The 18,325-nt window shown below is 39.4% G+C and overlaps 1 protein-coding gene across 1 annotated transcript; it reads right to left on the reverse strand.

Moving 5' to 3' along the window:
* Positions 1-1,649: 1,649 nt before the first annotated feature.
* On the reverse strand, positions 1,650-18,013 carry si:dkey-65b12.6 (IgGFc-binding protein). Its single transcript, XM_051674875.1, has 25 exons — positions 17,827-18,013; positions 16,013-17,182; positions 15,555-15,895; positions 14,823-15,396; positions 14,075-14,679; positions 13,378-13,948; positions 12,665-13,263; positions 12,004-12,568; positions 11,278-11,474; positions 11,014-11,152; positions 10,255-10,859; positions 9,536-10,106; positions 8,830-9,431; positions 8,169-8,733; positions 7,797-7,993; positions 7,541-7,679; positions 6,782-7,386; positions 6,066-6,636; positions 5,365-5,966; positions 4,704-5,268; positions 4,349-4,545; positions 4,106-4,244; positions 3,661-3,989; positions 2,940-3,498; positions 1,650-2,855 (listed from the first exon to the last, which is right to left on the reverse strand). Coding segments are annotated over exons 1-25 (11,058 nt in total). The 5' UTR covers positions 17,876-18,013; the 3' UTR covers positions 1,650-2,853.
* Positions 18,014-18,325: the final 312 nt, after the last annotated feature.

Below are 18,325 nucleotides of genomic sequence, written 5' to 3' on the forward strand. Positions count from 1 at the left end.
TTTACAATTGTTTATGAAAAAGTTCACTTCCCTTTTGGGCTGGGCGATATGTAAAAAAATATTTGAAAGATAATCACCTTAATAAATATAATGATATCCGATTATATCTTCAACCCCCTGCTGAGGGTCAGTGAATATTTTTGCTTTATTGACTTTGCTTTAAAAATTAAATTAATTTATTGAAACATGAAAAACTTAAACAAAAGACATTTCTAAATTCAAATTGCACTTTAAACGAATTGAAAAATCAATTAAAATAACGAAGTGATCAAAAAATCTACCCCGAATCCAAACATGTACCATCTCCAATGGCCCCCAACAGGTGAAAAATGACTAACAGCATACAAATTAAGAACTAAAGACAATTATAAATGTAAAGATAATCATAATCATAATAAATAAGCCTAATAAATTCCCATGTGTGTTCTTATTGAATGTGTTTGTATTGCATTTTGGTAATACAGTTAATGCTGCCTAAAGAAAAGAAAATAGAACTCAGTTTTAAGTTCAAGGTGTCTTATATTATTTCATGATTTAGTCACTACCGTCTTTGTTTCTTTAATACAAAGATACCTGTATATATTACTGAACCTGCAGAGTTGCGTTCACAATATGCAAGAGCAACCTGCTCCGTGGAAATAAAGCAAACTAAACTCACAGCACCTCACGAGATGATTGGAGATAATTTGCAGCATTCTCATAGATTACATTATTCTTGTAAAGAGTTTTCAATTGAATGAAACAGAGAAAAAGGAGTGATAACTCCTTACATGCGCTTACTCCATGAGACAGGGTCCCGTTGCACGCCTCTGTAAAAAACAGCCAATCAGACACGAGCACTGACGGCTGTTCTTTTGTCTGTTCTTAAAAATATAATAAAGTGTGTTTCTTCAAACGCGTGTCTTTTTGACTAACAGCATTTCTTGTCATGTGTCACTCCGAGACGTCTTACAGGTCACCCGCCTGTTGCGGGTTGATGAGCAAAATTACTCGAGCATGAAATACATTTGAAGGAGGAGCTCGTGAACTGGATTGAGCCTCATGGCATTTTGGGGTGGTGGGTGCTATTTCACATCCTGGGTGTACATAAAAAAATATATGCGCTTAATCGCTTAATAAAATCGCTCATAGAAAATGCTCTTAATTGGGAAATAAGGGGCCTGGGTAGCTCAGTGGTAAAATATACTGGTTACCACCCCTGGAGTTCGCTAATTTGCTAGTTCATCCTCCGCCACCGGACTGGGAGAGAGAGAGAAAAAAAAACTGAACTCTCCAAAAAACTGTCACCCATCAGCAATGTGAAAGACTGGCAGAGAGCATGCCAAGATGCATGAAAGCTGTGACTGAAAATCAGGGTTATTCCAACAAATATTGATTTCTGAACTCTTCCTAAGTTAAAACATTAGCATTGTTTTGTATAAAAATGAATATTAACTTGCTTTCTTTGCATTATTCAGGTCTGAAATCTTTTTTGTTATTTCTGCAAATAAATGCTCTAAATGACACAATATTTTTATTTGAGAAAAATATTGTCAGTACTTTATAGAATAATAATAATAATAATAATAAATACATTTCAATTTACTCAAACACATACCTATAAATAGTAAATCCAGAGAAACCGATAATTTTGCAGTGGGATCTTAATATTTTCCGGAGCTGCAAATATATATATATATATATATATATATATATATATATATATATTTACATACTGGAATATATATCAAAAACAAACAACTCAAAAACAAACACAATGTTAAGCTTCATTTAACGAACCAAATAGCTTTCAACTGTGTTTGATATAATGGCAAGTGATTTTCTAGTACCAAATTAGCAATTTAGCATGATTACTCAAGGATAAGGTGTTGGAGTGATGGCTGCTGGAAATGGGGCCTGTCTAGATTTGATCAAAAATGACTTTTTTTCAAATAGTGATGGTGCTGTTTTTTACATCAGTAATGTCCTGACTATACTTTGTGATCAGTTGAATGCCACTTTGGTGAATTAAAGTACCAATTTCCTTACGAAACAGCAAAATCTGTACATTATTCCAAACTTTTGGCCGCCAGTGTGTGTGTGTGTGTGTGTGTGTATATATACAGTATTTATGTATATTACAGAGTAATAAATATTATATTATTATGTACTTCGTGTTTCACAGAAGAAAGAATGTCAAAGGGATTTGGTACAGCAAAAGGGTAAGTTAATACAGAATACATTTTTGGATGAACTATCACTTTAAGCTTGCATACACAAACATGAAATGTTCCATGGTGAAACACTTGGTATTTAAATAATCTATTGTATGTTTAAATTATAGGAAAATACTACCTAATTATTGACACATCAGTATTAGAAGCTGTCATATGGCTGGCATATGTATACAAAGGTGCTTTATTCAAACAAATCTTAACTGTTGCTTTCCATATTTTTGTAAATGATCATTTTTGCCATTTAATAACAGCCACTCAAACAGGAAATGACAGCTGATTTGAGATGTTGCAAGAATTTAATTTTAAAGCATAAAAGAGTAGATCATTTTTAAAACAGAACAATTTAACCCAAGATTGATTATAGACTGATTAGTGGAGAGTAAAAGTTGCTAAGTTACATGAATACGTATGCTGAAACTTTAATTTTGTAAAAGAAATCGTAACTTAAACATTCTTTTTAAATGATATTATTGGTACACTCCTTGTAAAGCAATGACAAAAACAGACATTGTTATGTGTTGTTAACATACAGTATATTAACTCTAAATTGCACTACAGAAATTGTTTATTTATTGAGTCATTTTGATATTTATCACTATTTGGTGTCCAAGCAGCTCGGTGAAAATTATTTTCCAAATCCTGTTGAGAATAAAAGACAGTAATGATGTTAAGGTTACTGCAACGTTCATTAAACAAAGATATTGCATCATAGCCGTCACTTACAGCAGTTAGCAAGCTCCTTCCATCCTGTAGACACGTCAGCCTTTGCCAGCGCACAGGATGACATGTAATTACTGAGGGCATTGCAGTAGGTCTTTTGGCTTCCATCACGTAAACACATTTGGAAAAGGCAATCAGAAGCAAATCGTCGCTTTGATATAATGTGATGGCACTGGGCAAAAGGGCCCTTTTCATCCTCTATCAAGCCACAGTAGCTTTGTCCACGATATAGTGACTTCTTCTCTTCTGAGCAAGGAGGAAAGTGCCAGCAGTTGCTGTTGCTCTCAGGCACGCTCCAAGACTTTGCCCATTCTGTGATGTCTGACATATTGTTACCACTAGGTGTGACATAGTCATCCTCCAGGTCATCACTGTAGGTCCCACACATTCCCTCTATGTTATTATAGTAGCTGCTGGACAATATCACCATGAGCATATCTGCCCAGTTAAACATGACCTCCAAGCCAAAGTCTGTCTGTAGGATCCCATTAGTCCCTGACAACGTTATGCTGATTCCCTCAGAATTCAGATTCACAGGAAGGTTTGAAACTGTTCCATCAATCTAGATGGGACAAAAGGAGAACAAACAGCAGAGATGTAAAGGATAGAGTTTTCCAAAGTGTAATAGATTCTGAGAGGGATTTAAGACGGACGGATGGATAATCATACATACAAACATCTGAATCTGTGAAATACTTCTGTTTAATACTCAGTAGTGACTTACTATCACACGATTGTGGTTGCCTTGGATGAAAGTGATGTCATGACCTCTGACTTTAATGCTGGCTGACTTGATGTAAGAACCAAGGGAGTCTTTGAGCATCTCATTCTTGTTGACGATGTTGAAAGGTGTTAGTGTTGGGTCCTTGCCTGACGTTTTAACTAAAGTATAGGAGCAAGTACCCTGGAAGGAAAAGTGGTTGCCGTCGAAGGTTCTGTAATGAGGATCTCCCATGGCCATGCAAGAGGCCTTTGACTTTGCAACACACACTGCCTCATTGTTCTTCACAATGCAGTACTCTTTCTCACGGCACTCATGGTAACTGCAGAGGTCTGGAATAGAAATGCACATCTGTTTATTGGATGATCACCTATTTTGATTTCATCAAAAACAATACTATACATTTATGTTGCAATTTCTTAATTTTGGTCATTACAGAGATAATTACCTTTGTTGTAGCAACCAATGATACCATCTTTTTTGCCACAATACTGATCTACATCACATTGCAAGGGTTCACAGGAGAACTCTCCAGCTTTGCAAATGCATTTCTCCTTACATTCTCCCTTAACCACAGTCTCACCAGACTGCAGAACATATAAGTGAAAATGGGAACATATCACTGTGTTTTTCTATGGCTGGTGGAATGTTTGACTATTGCATGTCAAAAACAGATCGGAAGGTTTCTCACCTTGTAATACCTTCCATCTACATGACAGCCACAGTCTTCCAGAGTCTTACATTCACTTCCATCAAAGAGAAAGCCATCATCACATTGACATCCTTCATGACACGGTGGGCATCTCTGTGACTGTGTTAGGCTGGCACAGGTGGAGGAACAGGTGTCAGCACAGAGCTCATAGTGACTGTTCTCAGAACATACGAGTGCTGGAAGAGTACAACAAAATGATAAGGACTGGCTCAGGTAACCGTTTCAGATAGAATATTACATTTTACACATTATCTTCAACATATCTTAAGGCCACATAAAAAGAGGGCCAGTGAGATAAGAGAGGAACATTATTGTGAAATATGCAGCCACTCACGACAGAATGTGTTATTTCTCCAGCTGGTGATTGATGTCCCAGTCTCCTGACAGCTGGCCACATACCTTTGTATGTGACGACAGATAACTATCTTGTCTTTTGGCTGTGCTGCCACATCTTTGACACATTCATCAAAGAATGTCTGAGGTGGGATTTTATTGTAACAATTAGAAAATGGCCCCTTCTCTGAGGTTAAAATACTGCAATCAGTCTCTGCCTTTGTCTGACTGTCTTTGTCAGGATTTGAACACTTGGAGCCACAACCTCTTTGGCACATCATTCTGTCTGATGGTGAAATCCATCCTTCAGCAAAGTATTTCACGGAGGATGTCTGAATACCATCTGGTAGAAGAAAATCATCTGCATTGTTTCCATTGTAGTTACCACAGAGACCTGTGACTGCACCTTTAAAAGTGGATGGGATTTCAATGGTGGCCATGGAGACTGTATCATATGTCAGTTTCAATCCAAAGTCTGTTTCCACAACAATATTAACACCACTCTGATAGACTTGCACCAGTCCTTCATCCACAGTCATTGGGAGATTGGTTTTAACGTTATCTACCTGCAGAGAGAACACCAATATAAAAACTAAACATTTTAGACAGCAGTTCTTGATCTCTTAAAACAATGTTCAGTGTTACAGTAACCTCTACATTACCCGTGTCTCCCAGATGTTGCCCGGCAGCAAAGTAATCGTGTATTGATCTATTTGAATTTCAATTCTTCGAGTGATGACTGCCTCTTCAGAAGATGACAGCTGTTTCACTAAGACACTAAAAGAGGTCATCTCCTTATCCTTTTTCTGAGCTGTCTCTGCCATTCTATACTCACAGTCCCCTACAACACTGAAGGATTTTCCATCAAATGACTGATAAAGCCCATAGCCTGACACTGAGCAAACTGCTTTGCCCTCAGGAAAACAGCCTTGAACTCCATTCTGGACTTGGCACTTCTCATTTGGTCCACACTTGAATCCATCGTCACACTGAACTCTTCCGTTCTCTTTGCAGACACACCTCTGCTTGCACATGCCTTCAGGAAAGAATTCCTGGCCCAGTTGGTAGTACTGGCCACTGTACGTACATCCACACTGCTTCACAGTCACACATTCACCATCACTCAGGACAAATCCCTTGTCACATGTACAGCCTTCAACACAGGGGGTCCCTTTACAGCCCTTAGGCTCAGTGAGGCCACTGCAGGTCTGGGAACATCCTGTCGCACAAACCTCATAGTGGCTGTTTGCCTTGCAAGATGTAGCTGTGGGCATAATTTTTTTGCAAAATTATTTATCAATCTTTAGTAAAGTGTCATTTAAAATGTTAAATAGATGTGAACAATGCTGTACTGAATACTTACGGCACAAACTGTCAGTTCTCCAGGATTCCACATTAGCAAGTGCATCTTGGCAAGCAGCTGTGTAGGCAGAGAGAGCATTGCAGAGGGCTGATAAATGGCCACCATACATACACATATCGAACACACAATCCTCATAAAACTGACTGGGATTCACTTTCTCATGGCAGCCTTTAAATGGGCCCTTTTTGTCTGTGATCCTGCTGCAGGGCATTGTAAATGTGACACTGTTTCTCTCACTGGCATCACATTTGGGACACATTTTGCCCTGACATTCATCTGAGCATCCAGGGTCATCCTTGACTTTCCAACTGCTTCCAAAAACTGTTGGGTTTGCAGCAAGTGTTTTGTCAGGAGTGAGCAAATCATCATTAGGGTTGTTGTTCCAGTTTCCACAAAGCCCTCCTACTTCATTGTAGTAAGTGCTGGGTAGAGTCAGTGTTACATGGCTTTGCCAGTTGAATTTCAATGTCAGACCAAAGTCGGTTTTTATCACTCCAAAATATCCACTGCGGAATATGGAGAGCCGACCATCCTCTTGTTCAAATGGCAAATTTACATATAGATTGTTGACCTTCAAGACACAAATCCATCAAATTATTTCCTTCTAAAAGCATTATGGGTTTCTGTAGGTCAGTTTACAATAACATTTGACAAACATTTGTTAGTGTATGCAGTTACTGATATTAATGTGTCTAACTGTTTTTTAATGGACTAACCTTCACTTTGCCTGGGCTGTCCTTACTTAAGACAACTGTGTATCCATAGACTGTTATTGATACTGTTTTGGTGTAAGCAACTGCCATGTTCCTTCCTCTATTCTCATTCTTGACAAATACCTCAAAGGGTACCAGTGATGGGTCAGATATATTGAGTAGTTTGGACAAATAATAAGTGCAGGTGCCTTGGAAGTCAAATGTTTTACCATCAAATGTACGATAGTGTGGATCCCCTGCACCCTGACAGGTACTATAGGACAGTGGATAACAATCTCTTACTCCATTCCGTGTGTCACACACTTGGGACTTCTGACATTTTGTTAGTGTGCATTCAACTTTCCCAGTTTGAGGGTTGCACAAACATTTCTCTGTGCATTTTTTGTCATTCCAAAATGTTGTTTCAGCTGGATAATACTGGCCTTTGTAAGTGCAGCCACACTTTTGCACAGAAATGCATTCGTCTCCACTCCGGACATAACCTGCATTGCACTGGCAGCCCTCCACACATGGTAGTGTGCACTTATTTTGGGAATTCCGATCGGCACAAGATGCAGCACAGGCTGCCCCGCAGGGCTCATAATGACTGTTGGCTGGACACTCTGTTGCTTGGAGAATTATAAAGACAAGATGTTCTTTAAACATCTTGGCAAATAAATGTTTTGCCTTTTATTACACATTATATGAAAATATCTGGAATGGAAGGAAGCATCAATATATTCGACAAATCACTGATAGTATTTATAGTATGAATATAATTACCTTTGTTGTAGCACCCAGTGTTGCCATTCTTTCTGCCACAGAACTGATTTGAATCACATTGCATGGCTTCACAGGAGAATTTTCCTGCTTTGCAGAGGCATTTCTCTTTACACTTTCCCCGAACCACTGTCTCACCAGACTGGAGAGCATATTCATGAATTAAACATATTTTGTAGTACAAATATCAAGTCACTATTTTTCTGTGGTTGCTGTCATGTTTGACCATTGTAAGCAAAAACAAACTATAGTTTCTCACCTTGTAATACCGTCCATCTACATGACAACCACAGTCTTCCAGAGTCTTACATTCACCTCCATCAAACAGAAAGCCATCATCGCACTGACATCCTTCATGACACGGTGGGCATCTCTGTGACTGTGTCAGGCTGGCACAGGTGGATGAACAGGTGTCAGCACAGAGCTCATAGTGACTGTTCTTAAAACACATGAGTGCTAGAGGAATACAAAGAACAATTTTTAAGAAAGAGCATAGTGTTCAGTTTTTGGTAGAAAACCTACAGTTACAAATAAACTTTTGCACATCTAAGGGACAATCACAAAGCCTTTGGGGGCATTCAAAAAGCTAAAATAAGGTTATTTGTTTAACATGTAGAATGCAGCCACTCACAACAGAAGGTGTTATTCCTCCAACTTTTGATTGACGTCCCAGTCTCCTGACAGCTGGCCACATACCTTTGTATGTGACGACAGAGAACCGTCATGTCTTTTGGCTGTGCTGCCACATCTTTGACACATTCATCAAAGAATTTCAGGGGTGGGACTTTATTGTAACAATTAGAAAATAGCCCTTTCTCTGAGGTTAAAATACTGCAATCAGTCTCTGCCTTTGTCTGTCTGTCTTTGTCAGGATTTGAACACTTGGAGCCACAACCTCTTTGGCACATCATTCTGTCTGATGGTGAAACCCAGACCTCAGCAAAGTCTTCCACAGAGGATGTCTGAATACCATCTGGCAGAAGAAAATCATCTGCATTGTTTCCATTGTAGTTACCACAGAGACCTGTGACTGCACTTTTAAAAGTGGATGGGATTTCAATGGTGGCCATGGAGACCGTATCATATGTCAGTTTCAATCCAAAGTCTGTTTCTACAACAATATTAACACCACTCTGATAGACTTGCACCAGTCCTTCATCCACGGTCATTGGGAGATTTGTTTTAATGTTATCTACCTGCAGAGAGAACACCAATATAAAAACTAAACATTTTAGACAGCAGTTCTTGGTCTCTTAAAACAATGTTCAGTGTTACAGTAACCTCTACATTACCCGTGTCTCCCAGATGTGGCCCGGCAGCAAAGTAATCGTGTATTGATCTATTTGAATTTCAATTCTTCGAGTGATGACTGCCTCTTCAGAAGATGAGAGCTGTTTCACTAAGACACTAAAAGAGGTCATCTCCTTATCCTTTTTCTGAGCTGTCTCTGCCATTCTATACTCGCAGTCCCCTACAACACTGAAGGATTTTCCATCAAATGACTGATAAAGCCCATAGCCTGACACTGAGCAAACTGCTTTGCCCTCAGGCAAACAGCCTTGAACTCCATTCTGGACTTGGCACTTCTCATTGGGTCCACACTTGAATCCATTTTCACACTGAACTCTTCCGTTCTCTTTGCAGACACACCTCTGCTTGCACATGCCTTCAGGAAAGAATTCCTGGCCCAGTTGGTAGTACTGGCCACTGTAAGTACATCCGCACTGCTTCACAGTCACACATTCACCATCACTCAGGACAAATCCCTTGTCACATGTACAGCCTTCAACACAGGGGGTCCCTTTACAGCTCTTAGGCTCAGTGAGGCCACTGCAGGTCTGGGAACATCCTGTCGCACAAACCTCATAGTGGCTGTTTGCCTTGCAAGATGTAGCTGTGGACAGATTTATTTTTTTTTGCAAAATCATTTATCAATCTTTAGTAAAGTGTCATTTAAAATGTTAAATAGATGTGAACAATGCTGTACTGAATACCTACGGCACAAACTGTCAGTTCTCCAGGATTCCACATTAGCAAGTGCATCTTGGCAAGCAGCTGTGTAGGCAGAGAGAGCATTGCAGAGGGCTGATAAATGGCCACCATACATACACATATCGAACACACAATCCTCATAAAACTGACTGGGATTCACTTTCTCATGGCAGCCTTTAAATGGGCCCTTTTTGTCTGTGATCCTGCTGCAGGGCATTGTAAATGTGACACTGTTTCTCTCACTGGCATCACATTTGGGACACATTTTGCCCTGACATTCATCTGAGCATCCTGGGTCATCCTTGACTTTCCAACTGGTTCCAAAAACTGTTGGGTTTGCAGCAAGTGTTTTGTCAGGAGTGAGCAAATCATCGTTTATGTTTTCGTTCCAGTTTCCACAAAGTCCTCCCACTTCATTGTAGTAAGTGCTGGGGAGAGTCAGTGTTACATGGCTTTGCCAGTTGAATTTCAATGTCAGACCAAAGTCGGTTTTTATCACACCAAAATATCCACTGCGGAATATGGAGAGCCGACCATCCTCTTGTTCAAATGGCAAATTTACATATAGATCATTGACCTTTAGGACACAAATTAATATAGTTAGTTTCTGCTCAAAGCCTTGTGTTTTTTTTTTAAGGTCAGTGTACAGTAACATTTTAGTCAGTTTATATATGCAGTCATTCATAATGTGTTATTCAAAAGAGTTTTGTTTTTAATGGACTGACCTTCACTTTGCCTGGGCTGTCCTTAGTTAAGACAACTGTGTATCCATAGACTGTTATCGATACCGTTTTGGTGTAAGCAACTGCCATGTTCCTTCCTCTGTTTTCATTCTTGACAAGTACCTCAAAGGGTATCAGTGATGGATCAGACGTATTGAGTAGTTTGGACAAATAGTAAGTGCAAGTACCTTGAAAGTCAAAAGTTTTACCATCAAATGTACGATAGTGCGGATCCCCTGCACCCTGACAGGTACCATAGGACAATGGATAACAATCTCTCACTCCGTTCCTTGTGCCACACACTAGAGTATTTTTACACTTCGTTGGTGTGCATTCAGCATTTCCAGTTAGAGGGTTGCACAAACATTTCTCTGTGCATTGTTTATCACCCCAAAATGGCTGTTCAGCTGGATAATACCAGCCTTTGTAAGTGCAGCCACACTTTTTCACAGAAATACATTCGTCTCCACTCTGTACATAACCTTCATTGCACTGGCAGCCTTCCACACATGGCAAAGTGCACTTGTTTGGGGCATCTCGATCTGCACAAGTTGCAGCACAGGCTGAGCTACAGGGCTCATAATGACTGTTGGCTGGACAGTATTTTGCTTGGAGGATCATAAAGTGAAGAATGTTACTTTAAACACCTTGTACTTTAAACAAATATTTTGCCATAATAGTGCATACCTACAGAAATCTGAAATGGACAGATACATCAGTATATCTGGTAATTCATTGATATTGTGTTATGAACATAATTACCTTTGCTGTAGCATCCAACAGCACCGTCTTTTGTGCTACAGAACTCATCTTCATTGCATTCCAATGGTTCACAGGAGAACTCTCCAGCTTTGCAGAGGCATTTTTCTTCGCAGTCTTCTTGAACCACTGTCTCGCCAGACTACAAATCATATTCATGGAATTAATCAAATATTTGTGGGAAAGATAACAAGTCACTGTGTGTTTCTGAGGTTGGTGTCATGTTAGACTACTGTAGTGCATAAAACAGACCAGATGGTTTCTAACCTTGTAATTTCTTCCATCTACATGACAACCACAGTCTTCCAACATCTTGCATTCACCTCCATCAAACAAAAAGCCATCATCACACTGACATCCTTCATGACACGGTGGGCATCTCTGTGATTGTGTTAGGCTGGCACAGGTGGAGGAACAGGTGTCAGCACAGAGCTCATAGTGACTGTTCTTAAAACACATGAGTGCTGGAAATATACAAAGATCAATTTTAGAGAAAAGCTTAGAGTTCAGTCTTTGGCTGAGTATCTACTGTACCAAATCACCTTCAAAACATCTAACATAGTGTCCTAACCAGACATGATGTGATTAAGCAACAAGTGATAAAAGTTATCTGTTCTATGTTAATCATAATTTTTGTCCCAACCAGCAACACCAAGTAACAGGACATTTTGTAAGTCATTTTGTTTCTATTTCTGCAGCTTTGGGCCAGGTAGCACTGTCTACTGTAAAAAATTATTATTATTATTATTATTTTCAAAATTCCACTCCTCATAACCATACATTAAACATCAAATATGTTCTTATTGGTTGTGATTGTTCCACATCAAATAGCATTTTCATGTTTTGTGTGGACAGAGAAATTGTTTGTCACTGAAATCTTTTTGCATTCCTTCTGGCCAGGACAGAGTGTAAGGTCCAAAGTAAAAGAAATGACACCCATTCAAATAGTCCAGTGGAAGGGTATTTTTGAACATGTAGTATGTAGCCACTCACGACAGAAGGTTTTATTTCTCCAGCTGTTGATTGATGTCCCAGTCTCCTGACAGCTGGCCACATACCTTTGTATGTGACGGCAGACAACAGATTTGTCTTTTGGTTGTGCTGCCACATCTTTGACACATTCATCAAAGAATTTCTGGGCTGGAACTTTTTCATAACAATTAGAAAATGGCCCCTTCTCTAATGTTATAATACCGCAAGAAGTCTCTGCCACTTTTTGTCTGTCTTTGTCAGGATTTGAGCACTTGGAGTCACAACTTGTTTGGCACATCATTCCGTTTGATGGTGAAGCCCAGCCCTGAGCAAAGTCTACCACAGAATATGTCTGAATACCATCTGACAGAAGAAAATCATCCACCTTGTTTCCATTGTAATTGCCACAGAGACCTTTGACTGCACTTCTAAAAGTGGATGGGATTTCAATTGTGGCCATGGAGACCGTATCATATGTCAGTTTCAATCCAAATTCTGTTTCCACAACAATATTAACACCACTCTGATAGACTTGCACCAGTCCTTCATCCACAGTCATTGGGAGATTGGTTTTAACGTTATCCACCTGCAAAGAGAACACCAACATAAAAACAAAACATTTTAGACAGCAGTTCTTGATCTCTTTAAAATTTGGTCAGTGTTATAGTACCCTCTATTTTACCTGAATTTCCCAGATACGGCCAGGCAGCAAAGTGATCGTGTATTGATCTATTTGTATTTTAACTCTTCGAGTGATAACTGCCTCATCAGAAGATGAGAGCTGTTTTAATAACACACTGAAAGAGGTTATCTCCTCATCTTCCTCCACTGACTCTACCATTCGATACTCACAGTCCCCTTCAACACTGAAGGATTTTCCATCAAATGACTGATAAAGCCCATAGCCTGACACTGAGCAAACTGCTTTGCCCTCAGGAAAACAGCCTTGAACTCCATTCTGGACTTGGCACTTCTCATTTGGTCTGCACTTGAATCCATCGTCACACTGAACTCTTCCGTTCTCTTTGCAGACACACCTCTGCTTGCACATGCCTTCTGGGAAGAATTCCTCGTCCAGTTGGTAGTACTGGCCACTGTAAGTACATCCGCAGTGCTCCATAGTCACACACTCGCCATCGCTCAAGACAAAACCCTCATCACATGTACAGCCTTCAACACAGGGGGTCCCTTTACAGCCCTTAGGCTCAGTGAGGCCACTGCAGGTCTGGGAACATCCTGTCGCACAAACCTCATAGTGGCTGTTTTTCCTGCAGGAAGCAGCTGTGAATAGACCATAATAAGGACTATTTTCACTTTTCTTTTTTGCATTCATCAACCTTGAGCAACATGTTATTCAAAATCTTTGAAGTGATCAATGCTGTACTGAATACTTACGGCAAAAACTGTCAGTTCTCCAGGATTCCACATTGGCAAGTGCATCTTGGCAAGCAGCTGTGTAGGCAGAGAGAGCATTGCAGAGGGCTGATAAATGGCCACCATACATACACATATCGAACACACAATCCTCATAAAACTGACTGGGATTCACTTTCTCATGGCAGCCTTTAAATGGGCCCCTTTTGTCTGTGATCTTGCTGCAGGGCGCTGTAAACGTGACTTTGTTTCTCACAGTGGTGTCACATTTAGGACACATTTTGCCCTGACATTCATCTGAGCATCCAGGGTCATCCTTGACTTTCCAGCTGGTTCCAAAAACTGTTGGGTTTGCAGCAAGTGTTTTGTCAGGAGTGAGCAAATCATCATTAGGGTTGTTGTTCCAGTTTCCACAAAGCCCTCCTACTTCATTGTAGTAAGTGCTGGGGAGAGTCAGTGTTACATGGCTGTGCCAGTTGAATTTTAGTGTCAGATCAAAGTCAGTTTTTATCACACCAAAGTATCCACTGCGGAATATGGAGAATCGACCATCCTCTTGTTCAAATGGCAAATTCACATATAGATCATTAACCTTTAAGACACAATTTATTCCAGTTAATTTCAATTGAAAGCCTTCACAATTTTTGTTGGTCAGTGTACAGTAACATTTGATTTATATATGCAGTTATTCATGTATGAGGATTTTTAATGGACTGACCTTCACTTTGCCTGGGCTGTCCTTACTTAAGACAACTGTGTATCCATAGACTGTTATCAATACCGTTTTAGTGTAAGCAACTGCCATGTTCCTTCCTCTGTTTTCATTCTTGACAAATACCTCAAAGGGTATGAGTGATAGTTCAGATATATTGAGTAGTTTGGACAAATAATAAGTGCAGGTGCCTTGGAAGTCAAAGGTTTTACCATCAAATGTGCGATAGTGCGGATCCCCTGCACCTTGACAGGTACTATAGGACAGTGGATAACAATCTCTCACTCCATTCCGTGTGTCACATACTTGGGACTTCTTACATTTTGTCAATGAACACTCAACTTTCCCAGTTTGAGGGTTGCACAAACATTTCTCTGTACATTTCTTGTCATTCCAAAATGTCTGTTCAGCTGGATAATATCGGCCTTTGTAAGAACAGCCACACTTTTTCACATGAATGCATTCGTCTCCACTCCGGACATAACCTGGATTGCACTGGCAGCCCTCTACACATGGTAGTGTGCACTTGTCTGGAGCATCTCGATCTGCACAAGATGCAGCACAGGCTGTCCCGCAGGGCTCATAATGGCTGTTGACTGGACACTCCGTTGCTTGAAGGATTATAAAAAAAAGAGGAACTTGAAAGACCTTGAATATAAAATATTCTGTCTATATTGCACATTGATTGTTTGATAAATTGGCAACATAATTCCTCAAACAACATCAGTGTTCCACTTTGTTTTCATATACTTACGGCAGTTGGAAAGTGTCCTCCAGTTTCCAGTGATCTTGACTCCAGCTGACATGCATGCATCAGCGTAGCTCTGAATATTGTTACAGAGGAAGGTTCTGATCCCATTATTAATACAGACATCATAGACACAATTATCTACATACATGTTGGGCTCCACAGTTGTGTGGCAATTAGAAAATGGCCCATCTGTTTTAGTCATGAAACCACAGTCTGTGTCTTTTTTGTACTGCTCTTGAAGACTTAAAGAGCAACTTGGGCACTGTCCATTACAGTCATCATTGCAAAATAGGTCATTATCTGGAGCTTTCCAGCTCTTGGCAAACTCAAGGATACTAGGGACCACCATGCCTTTGGGATCAGTATATTCATCTCTACGGTCACCATTATAATTTCCACAAAGTCCACCTAGAGTCTGGAAATAGCTGCTTGGAGCTGTGATGTACAACATCATATTCCAGTCATATTTAACCTCTAAGCCAAAATCTGTTGATATAATAACACTCCATCCCCTCTGCTCAACTTTTATTTTTCCACCATCTATAGTCAGAGGTAAATAGGTGTTTTCACCATCAAACTAGAATGAGGAACAAAAACACAAAGAATAAAGAAAGAGAAATTTAGTTCTGGTTGAAAGTTATTATAAATAATAATGTCTACATAATAATTCTATTGTGTATTACTATTTAAATACTTATATTAAGATACTACAAGTCAAGTGCTTTTCACTTTTACCTCTACTACTCCTCTCTGGCTCCCAGCCACCACTGTGTGATTGTACACAAGGACAGAAACCGTCCTCACATATGCCACCCTTTTGCTTCCCCTGTGGTTATTTTTTGCCAAGATGGTAAAGGGAGTGAGGCCCTTTTGAAGCTTTGTATTGTTCACCATTATGTAGGTACAAGTTCCCTGAAAGTCAAACCGTTTCCCATCAAACGTTTTATAATGGGGATCACCAACTGCTTGACACGTGGCACTGGAAGTGTGGACGCAGACACCCTTCCTGCATTCCTCCTGCTGACGGCACTTAACAGCCTCACAGGGGTCTGGTGGAGGTGGAGTTAATGTAGAACCTTAGGGAAAACAAAGGGAAAATTTATTTTAGTGATTTTGATGAGTTACAAAGACAACTAAAATGTTATTCATGCAAAACATGAAGAAAATGCAGTCATGCAGACATGATTTCTTACCTGTGTTACACACTCCTGTTGTGCCATATCCATACCTTAGTTTTCCACCATAAACATAAACAGCCATTTGTGAATCTCCAGATATGGTGATGGGACCTTTCTGAGAACCAATTGACATGATAGCCCACACAAACTTTTTGTCTGCAGGAAATGCTTTCCACTTCAGTGACTTGCTGATAGTGTTGGCTGACTCTGCCTCAGCAACAATTACAGCCGTGTTATCATAACCATCTTGAGAGTAAATGGTCCATGATTTTGACATCTCGGAGGTGGGTATGACATTTGTTAGAAACTCATCGTTGGGAAGATTGCTACTGAAATACATAACCATGATATTTTTGTTACTTTGAAGGATTTTTGCATTTCTTCCTAAATCAACATTGGCAACTTCTCCAGAATGAAGCTTTTTTATTTTAGGATGCCTATTCCTATCGAAAATGGACACAATAGTGTTGTCCTCTGTAGCAACCACATAGGCTGTGTCTTTGCTGAAGTAGGACTGATGCATCGCAGGCACCAGATACTCATTGGAGAGAGACTCAGTTGGGATCAGCTGCTCATAGACATGCTCGCAAGTGCCCACGATCATGGAACACTCGTGTCCTGCCAGGACAGCCACTGGGAGTGTGGACATGATTTTTGTTCCAGACAAAGTTTCATAACTGCGAAGCTGATAAACCTCATTGGGGGCCAAAGTGATGGATTTTGTCTTAGTTTTCCATTGTTGTGAACTGGGGAAAATGTCAACTGTGTTCATCTCCCTGCCATTGATGATGGCTACCTCCTTTCTGTACGGATATGGACCTGTGTTTGGAGTAAAAACTACATAACTTCTGCCAAGTTGATTTATTGGGAAAATCACACTGCTGTCTCCTGTGAATTCCTTTATGTTAGACGACACCACTGTGATGTCAGCATTAGAGGAGATTGAAACAGTTTTGCGGAAGACTCCATCACCTTCAATCTCAGTGGTTGATGGGAGGGTAATCCGTTTGGTCTCACCTTGTGCTATGGTCACCTTTTCATTATAAGCTAGACCCTTAATCTCCACAATCACAGTTGCTGGGGAATTCTGTGCTGTAATGGAGAGGGTCGGACTGGCTTTGCCATATTGGTAATTTGTCATAAAAGCAGTTATAAATTCACGCCCTATAGGACATCCCCTTATGGCTGTAGTGAGAAAAAAACACAATATTAGCACTACTTTTTTCTCATAGCCAATTTCTAACTTTAGATGTCTGTTCTAAACTGACTATACTCTATACAATTCTATACTGACAATGAAATAAGTTTGTATCATTGATGCACCAAGTGAGATCATTAGCTCACCTATATCAAGCATTTTTACTATTTTTTTTTTTTTGTACTTCAATTTTTACATTGTAATAATTCACCCAAAAATGAAAATGAAATGCAATGAAAATGAATGTCATCATTCACGTTGCTCCAAACCCAGATGTTTTTTCCCAGATGTTAGGCAAAATCTTAGCCTCAGTCACCATTCACTTTCATTGCATCTTTTTCCATACAATGATAGATAATGGTACCTGAGGCTGTGAGGGTGAACTATTACTTTAAAGACATAAATCCACCAGACAATATTTACTGCCTTTATGTAATTTACAGTATATATAGTTATTTATTGACCATATGATATGTATTTTAAGTAATCTCAAGCCTAAAACTTACATTTAAAAAGATGTAAGCAAAAAGCAGTAAAAGTTTAAATAGTAACAAATAATATTATTGCAATTAATAGAGGTCTAGCACTATAATTATTATTATTATTTTTTTTTATATGCAATTAATCTTACCAGTTACTGTTAACACTGCCAGGCAGAGAAGTAAAGACTGTGTCTCCATGACTGTAAAAGAGGAATAATAACTTTTAATTCCTGGTGAATGTAACTTTAAATGCAGTTAATGGGGATGAACAAAATTATAATTGTATAATAATTTTATAATAATAATAATTTTAAGGCAATGATATATACATACCTGGAGGCCAGTTCTCTTTTGAACAATTTTTTTTTAAATGAAAGGAGGACTTATATAGTACAGCTAGGACCCCCCCCCCCCCCCCCTTATATTCAAAGCATGAATATATTTCCAGAAACAGGATCTTATTATTAAGGTACATTGAAATGTGTGTGAATTTAAGTCTATAAACAATATTCTATAAACACTGTTCTGCATCCCTGCTAAAGCAAATATGAGAATGGAGAAGAAATAACAATTAAAAATCATATTTGTGAATTTTGAGAACAAATATACTTAGAGGAGGGAGGGATTCAAATGGCTAAATATGTGTGT

The sequence above is a fragment of the Myxocyprinus asiaticus genome, chromosome 3 (assembly GCF_019703515.2).
Source record: "Myxocyprinus asiaticus isolate MX2 ecotype Aquarium Trade chromosome 3, UBuf_Myxa_2, whole genome shotgun sequence".
Classification (NCBI taxonomy): Eukaryota; Metazoa; Chordata; class Actinopteri; order Cypriniformes; family Catostomidae; genus Myxocyprinus; species Myxocyprinus asiaticus.